The sequence below is a fragment of the Budorcas taxicolor genome, chromosome 1 (genome assembly GCF_023091745.1).
Source record: "Budorcas taxicolor isolate Tak-1 chromosome 1, Takin1.1, whole genome shotgun sequence".
Taxonomy (NCBI): Eukaryota; Metazoa; Chordata; class Mammalia; order Artiodactyla; family Bovidae; genus Budorcas; species Budorcas taxicolor.
In genome coordinates, this window is record NC_068910.1 from 107,264,459 (window position 1) to 107,272,969 (window position 8,511).

The 8,511-nt window shown below is 37.9% G+C and overlaps 1 protein-coding gene across 1 annotated transcript; it reads left to right on the forward strand.

Moving 5' to 3' along the window:
• Positions 1-6,746: 6,746 nt before the first annotated feature.
• LOC128056666 (olfactory receptor 5H2-like) lies at positions 6,747-7,697 on the forward strand. The gene has a single exon (XM_052649483.1). It carries the CDS (start codon positions 6,768-6,770, stop codon positions 7,695-7,697), a length of 930 nt encoding a protein of 309 aa, XP_052505443.1. The 5' UTR covers positions 6,747-6,767.
• The last annotated feature ends 814 nt before the right edge of the window (positions 7,698-8,511 follow it).

Here is an 8,511-nt window from a genome sequence, read left to right on the forward strand (position 1 = left end):
ATGTCCATCAGCAGATGAATGGATAAGAAAGCTGTGGTACATATACACAATGGAGTATTACTCAGCCATTAAAAAGAATACATTTGAATCAGTTCTAAAGAGGTAGATGAAACCAGAGCCGATTATACAAAGTGAAGTAAGCCAGAAAGAAAAACACCAATATAGTATACTAACACATATATATGGAATTTAGAAAGATGATAACGATAACCCTGTATGTGAGACAGCAAAAGAGACACAGATGTATAGAACAGAATTTTGGACTCTGTGGGAGAGGGAGAGGGTGGGATGATTTGGGAGAATGGCATTGAAACATGTATACTATCGTGTAAGAAACGAATCGCCAGTCTAGGTTCGATGCAAGATACAGGATGCTTGAGGCTGGTGCACTTGGATGACCCAGAGAGATGGTATGGGGAGGGAGGCAGGAAGGGGGTTCAGGACTGGGAACTCATGCACATCCGTGGTGGGTTCATGTTGATGTATGGCAAAACCAATACAGTACTGTAAAGTAAAATAAAAAAAAATAAATAAATGTTTAAGCATTCAGACTCTAAAAATGCCTAGACACAGGCCAACAGCTGTTTGTCGCAAGGAGAGTAGTTATTTGCAGTGGATGCAGGCCTTTGCTCCAGAACCAAGAGTCTGCTCTACTTTTTACCTATGTGTGTCCTAGTCATTCAGTCATGTCCAGCTTTTTGCAATCCCATGGATTGTAGACTGCCAGGTTCCTCTGTCCATGGAATTCTCCAGGCAAGAATACTGGAGTGGGGAGCCATTTCCTTCTCCAGGGGATCTTCCTGACCCAGAGATCGAACCTGGTTCTCCTGCACTGCAGGCAGATTCTTTACCATCTGAGATACCAGGGCTGCCCAAGAGGCCTGCCAAAGACTCCCAACTGCACCCTTGTCTGCCACTGCCCTCCAAGCACCATAGTTTCTGTGAGATCATGTGGTTCAATTGGCTGAGCAGTTTGCACAGCAGCCTGGACCTTTTGTAAACGTTTTCCTGTTCTGAGCCACACTCAAAGCTAGCAGCTTTGGCTGGAATGGGCTGGAATAACACACCGAAATGATGCTGGTGTTGTTTCTAAAATCCACAGGGTTCCACTAGGTGTTGTGCCTTTTTATTTTTTCTTTTGTAGGAGGTGCCAGATACAACAACTTATCCTTCACATGACTAAAATTGAAAAGACTATTCATACTAACAGCAGCAATGAAGACCTTTGTACTCATTCATAGGCAACAAAATGAGTTAAAAGGTAATTATACAAAACTGATGGAGAAGTAAATGGGAACCCACTCCAGTATTCCTGCCTGGAAAATCCATGGGCAGGGGAGCCTGACAGACTACAGTTCATGGGGTTGCAAAGAGTCAGATATGACTGTGTGACTGAACACATACACAGCTGAAGTGGGCAGTAGATTGTTGCGTTTGAGTTATGCTGAAGCTACTAATGCACGTTATACTGCTTACTCCATCCTTGGCTGAGTTTTCATACTGACTTCTATTTGGTCTATGGTGTTTTTTTTCATGCCTTTTTCTGCTTTCACTAGCGTACTTCTAAGAACACAGGATAACTGATTAATAAGTCTATGCCTTTTCTTTTTTTTCCTAGCTACTGAGTTGGTCCCTAGTGGAGGTTAAGCATTTTTCTATTTTTCAGATATCAAAGCTAAATATTATCATTTTCATATGACACTACTTTGACATAAATAATGTCACTGTATTTATAAATAAACGTTTAATGGCAACTTCTCTGTTAGTAATTAAAGGCAAATCTGAACATGTAACCCTCATGTTCAAAATCCCTCAATAGTTTCCCTTTCAATCGAGATAAAGAACAAAGTCCCTAACCCAGACTCCAGATCTTCTGTGATCCTATCTGTGCTGGCCTCCCCAAAAAGCTCCTCTTTGCTCTCTCTGCATGCCAATTCCATTTGCAATTTTTTTTCTTTCTATAATGGTCTAGCTCCCCAAAAAGCTAGACCTGAAAATGAGGAGTGCAAATGTTCAGAGGTAAATCCGTGTTAGAAATGAAGACACTCAGGACTCAGTTCTAACCTATTGAAACAGAATGTGCATTTTAAGAAACTCACCAGGAGATTCACAGGACCTGAAATCTGAGGAGCATTGATCTAAGCTACTTCCCATGCATTCTTTCTTTTCATTTTTCTTTTGTGCCTCTCCTTGACCTATGCCTAGGAAGATTTCTCATCAAATTTCATTGTAAAGTGGAAAGTTAGAAATTGGCATGGGATATGAGCTACAGTCTTCATGAGGAGGACAACTTTCTTGGGGTTGGCTCATAAAGGGAATTTAAAACTTTGGCTTCTGAAAACCAAGTGCGATTAGTTAAATCAGACCATACTGACCAAAACACACAGAGTATCAAAATTCATAGATAGACTGGGGTTTGTATAAACATGTTAGAACTGTCATCTGTGATGTAAGTAGTGCAATTTCAGTTTAAAAAAAAATCTAGAACTGTCAACACTGATTTGATTTTTATTTCAGAGTCTGTAATGCCCTGTGGTATTGCCTGGATTCCTCATAAACGTCCATGTCCATAACACCCAGTGGAAAAGCTTAGGACTGTTTTAAAGAGAATCCTTGGGTGCTATCAGGGGAATTAGGGTTTTTCACTTCCTCCTCTGGCAAAAGCGCACAGTTATGTAATTGGTTGATGTGGTTCAAAACAAATTCATATAAACAACAATTTCCTGAGCTTAGAAAATGAAGATTCCAAAATGAATCAGTGTGCAAAATGATGCTGCCTATGTAGAGTCACTGCAGTGTTCTTGTCCTGTTTTCTACTTCAGAAAGTAAAAAACTGAAAGGATCTCCACAGTTTCTTAAGAGATAATGGTAAGAGTGAATGATTTCTATAATACTCATTATTTTTTTATAAAAAGTTAAAATACTATTAAATGTGTAACAACTTTGATTTCATTTATAAGCCAATTCAAGCCAATGTGTAGCCAACTGAAAATGAAAAATGAACAGTGAATAATCTATAACTTTTATTATTGTGAGTAAAATCTGGATGAGCAAAATAGCTCTAAGACTACACTGTATTCCTTAATGATATATAATTATTTAGTTAGAATAATTACAATGACTCTGTAGGATAAGTTTTAGTAAAGCAGAATGTCAAAAAAATTAAAAGTGAGTTTGGGGATTTAAGTCATAATGTTTCCTGTATAAGAAATCTTTCTGATAATTGCATTCAAAACACTCATTTCATTTTGTTGCTGTTGTTCAGTCACTAAGTTGTATCCAGCTCTTTGTGATGCCATGGACTGCAGCACTCCAGGCTCCCCTGTCTTCCACTATCTTCTGGACTTTGCTCAAATTCAAGTTCATTAAGTTGGTGATGCAATCTAACCATCTCATCTTTTGCCACCCCTTTGTCTTTTTGCCTTCAATCTTTCCCAGCATCATGGTCTTTTCCAATAAGTTGGCTCTTTGCGTCAGGTGGCCGAAGTATTGGAGTTTCAGCTTCAGCATCAGTCCTTCCAATGAATATTCATTTAATTAACCGCATTAACAAGTTAAATTTTGTTAATTTGCTTAAACCATAACCTCTCTATCTTTTCACCAACTTCTGACAATAATTTCATTGAAAAAAAAATATATCTGGAAAAATTCAGAAAATATTTCCCAGTGCTCTTTTCTGCCTTATGACTTAATAATCACCCACATATTGAATTGAAAATTTGATTTTCATTAGTTATTGGGGACCACATGCAACAAAACCCACTCCAAATATACACTGAACAAATTCAAATTTTTAGATTGGTTATTTATGTTGCCTGTATTTAGTTTCAGTACTTGGCTCAATTTTTTCTGCTGTCAAGCTGGTAGGAGAATCTGTCAGGTAAACCCAGCAGGATTTCTAGGGAAAGTCAGCTGTAATCATAATAATAACAAAGATACTGTGCAGTGGTAGAATATTTAACAACAATACAAACTTATAAAGTAAAATTGAAATGAAAGTCTCTGTTTCATATACAAATTCCATAAGAAATAAACAGGGTTTTGAATAAAAGAAAAATGATTTATATTACTGATAGCTTTTAACAAAAATCAAATTTAAGACAAATATTTAAGCCATACCTCTAGCCTTTCCTTATTTCATCTAAGCTTTTCTCTGATACTTCCTCATTCCCTCTTCAATGCTTTGTCTGTCCTACACTTATCCATCTATATCCCTTCTCCTCTTTCTGCTTCTTGTTTCCTTTTCACCTCCCCCTCCAAATTTCCCATTCTATTCCTTTATCCTCTTTCTTCTCAATGCATGCTTCTCTTTCTTTCGAAAATTTAATGACATTGTTTCTCAAGACAAAAAATAATTTGCATCTGTCTCCACATCTCAGATACTCTTCTTCATTCTCCTCACTGCTAAGCCACTTGCGTCCCAGTCATTACTCATTAGTATCTGACATCTGTTCTGTCACAAATGAACTCATCTCATTAAAGCCATTACTAATCTCTTAAATCCTACTCAGTGATTTCAGTTCACTCTTTTTCTTACCAAATAAATTGTACTTTCCTTTGTCTTTTTTGTGCTTTCCACTCTTTAGGTTCATAAAACAACCTTTCTAATTCCCTCGTGCTTCTCTGGTCACTGTTCAGTAGCCTTTGCTGGTCTTTTCTTTTCCCTCCTTGTGTGAGCCAGTGTTCCTGGTTGCAACATGAAATGAGTTAATTCAATGGAAATTGGCTCTAACAAGTAAGTGCTAGGAAAGTTACATAAATCCACTGGACAAATGGGCAGGAACACACAAAAAAAGCAGTTGAACAGTTAACCACCAAAATCATATTGCAGCTGTAGCTCAGTGAGACCTGTTGCCATTGCTGCTGATTTGAATTTGAATTTGAATACTGAATTTGAAGCTCACAATGAAAATGCTATTGTTGTGGGTGCAGGATGCATTTTGGCAACATGATATTGCAACTTCGTTGACTTGGAAAATCTCTTTTCTCAACACTGGACCTCTTTCTCCCCCCTTCATATCCAAATTCAGTGTAGATGAGTTTGAGTGGCTAATGTTAGATCTGGTCCCCTCACTCTAGGTTCAGGGGGAAGAGAAGGTCGGTTTTTAGAAATTTGACTTCTAGAGTAAATGCTTATTTTTGTCTAACACCAAGAGTCATGTGGCAGAAAAGAGAATCAAATATTATTAACTAATACATGATGGGTATCTATTTTAATTTAATATAACACATCCACATGTATTTTCTTTTACCTTACCCACACTGTCCACTCGCTTCTGGATGGCCATACATACTATGCTTTCAGCCACCTCAATGTCTCGTGAGTCATTATTTCTTTTAAGCTCTGATAGATTATTATTGCTAAATTTATGTCACTTTGATATTCAGAAGTTTCTTGCAAACATTGGCCTCTGCATCTGAAGTTTCCTTAATTTTCCATGATCACCTAGTAAGATACCAAGTGACTTTAATCTTTACTAACCCACTCTTTCTGCTTTCCTGATAGCTCAGTTGGTAAAGAATCTGCCTGCAATGCAGGAGACCCTGGTTTGATTTCTGGGTCAGGAAGATCTGCTGGAGAAGGGATAGGCTACCCACTCCAGTATTCTTGGGCTTCCCTTGTGGTTCAGCTGGTAAAGAATCTGCTGCAATGCTGGAGACCCTGGTTCGATTCCTGGATTGGGAAGATCCCCCTGGAGAAGGGAAAGGCTACCCACTCCAGTATTCTGGCCTGGAGAATTCCATGGACCATATAGTCCATAGGGTGGCAAAGAGTCAGACAAGACTGAGCAACTTCACTAGCCCACTCTTCATATCTCATGTGTCACCAAGTCCCAGTAACTCTACATTGTAATTTATTTTGATCGGTTTCTTTGCCTTCTCAAAAACTCCCAAGGTCATATCACACATGAACTAAAAACTTGAAATAGATTTAAATCACTTATTTTATAAGTGCTCCCCAAGTGATTTAAATGTATCTGAAGTTTTTAGTTCATATGTGATATGACATTGGGAGTTTTTGAGAAGGCAAAGAAACCGATCAAAATAAATTACAATGTAGAGTTACTGGGACTTGGTGACACATGAGATATGAAGAGTCGGCTAGTGAAAGTTGCTGTCATGTCTGACTCTTATGATGTGCATCGGAGAAGGCACTGGCACCCCACTCCAGTACTCTTGCCTGGAAAATCCCATGGACGGAGGAGCCTGGTAGGCTACAGTCCATGAGGTCGCTAAGATTCAGACACGACTGAGCGACTTCACTTTCACTTTTCACTTTCATGCATTGGAGAAGGAAATGGTAACCCACTCCAGTGTTCTTGCCTGGGGAATCCCAGGGACGGGGGAGCCTGGTGGGCTACCGTCTCTGGGGTTCACAGAGTCGGACATGACTGAAGTAACTTAGCAGCAGCAGCAGCAGTTTTCTCATAAATTTGCTCATGTTCAGAATGCCTTTCCTCTATTCTACGTCTGTTCACTCTCATATACATTTTGAGATACACTAGATGGTTGGTCAAAAAGTTTGTTTTGGGTTTTTCTGTAAGACCATACAGAAAAACTGAGCAAAATTTTTGGCCAACATAATAGTTGGTTTTTTCCCAGCACAATAATTTCCACCAAATACTTTTCATGTATTTCAGTAAGAGTAAATAAAATAAAGTGTATGTTTGTATTTCTATTATCTTCCTGAAATTTTCTTTTTAATGACTGGTGACTGTCCTTTTTCCATCTACTGCACTGTATTTCAGAGACCATCTATTAAGGATATGGAAACAAAAAATGCAACAGAGCTGACAGAGTTTGTCCTCACAGGACTTACATATGAACCAGTATGGCAAGTCCCCCTGTTCCTGCTGTTCTTGATGATATACCTCATCACTATCATGGGAAACCTTTGTCTGATTGCTCTCATCTGGAACGACCCTCATCTTCAAATTCCCATGTACTTATTCCTGGGGAATTTGGCCTTAGTGGATATTTGGTTATCCTCCACAGTGACTCCCAAAATGCTGGTCAACATTATTACCCAGAATAAGAGGATATCTCTCTCTGAATGCATGGTGCAATTTTTTTCGTTTGCAGTCAGTGCAACTACGGAATGTTTTCTGCTGGCAATGATGTCGTATGATCGTTATCTAGCCATATGCAACCCACTACTTTATCCAGCGATTATGACTCATAGACAATGCTTGGGAATGTTAGTTTCATCATTTGTTGGTGGCGTTTTTCATGCCTTAATTCATACAGGCTTTTTATTCAGATTAACCTTTTGTAACAACAACATAATACATCACTTTTATTGTGACATCATGCCCTTGTTTAAAATTTCTTGCACTGACCCTTCTATTAATGTTCTGATGATATTTATTTTCTCTGGTTCAATACAGGTGTTCACCATTCTTATTGTTCTTATCTCTTATACACTAGTTCTCTTCACAATTTTAAAAAAGAAGTCTGTGCAAGGCATAAGGAAGGCCTTCTCCACCTGTGGGGCCCACCTTCTATCTGTCTCTTTATACTATGGCCCTCTTCTTTTTATGTATGTGCGCCCTGGATCCACACAAGCAGATGATCAGGATATGATGGACTCTCTGTTTTACACTGTCATAATTCCTTTCCTAAATCCCATTATCTACAGCCTGAGAAATAAAAAAGTCATATATTCACTGCTAAAAATGTTAAAAAGAAACATTTAGATTTAATACTAATATGTGCTCTCTTATATGAAAACAGCATAAAATTATGTAGATTAAATGTTTAATTGTGTTTAATGTTTTAAGTTTTTTGCATTCATAACTGTTCTATTATTTTAATCACTTAAGGTTTTAGTATCTAATAAGTGATTTTAAATATTTATATATATTATTTAAACACACAGGAAATTTTAATCAAGTATTCATATCATACAAAAATAAGGAGAAATGAAAATATTTTACATGCTTGCATAGTCTTCATTGTGGTTTTATAAGTGTATTTACTAAACATATATTAAGCACTAAAATTGTGCTGTACCTCTGAAAAGAACTCAAATATAGGCCTTTGACCGTAATCAATCATATAGTCTGGAGACTCATATTACATATAACTCCACATAGTAAGCATGTAGTGTTTGAGTGAACAGAGGTAGATCCCAGGAACGTTGCTGACCATCGAAAGGTCTTCTATTCTACTTTATTTAGGACATAGTGAGCTCACTTCTTGTGTATTCAACTTTCACTTGACACAGAACTATAAACACAATGGGAAAGCAATGAAGAAAACATGAGAAAGGATTCAAGGATTTTGACCTGACTTTCACTGTTGAAGTCTTAACTCAGCCTGCTTCTATGAGGACCAAAAAGGAGTGAGTTGCCTCTCACTGTCCATAATGCTTTCTAAGGCCCCTTCTAGCTATTGGGTAGTCTGAAAATCTTCACTGTGTCAGAAAGCTAACAGTTTAAATTGAGGACCTAATTTGAAATGGGCATGGGAAAGAAACAAGTGGCAGAATAGGAAGGAAATGGTCTCAGT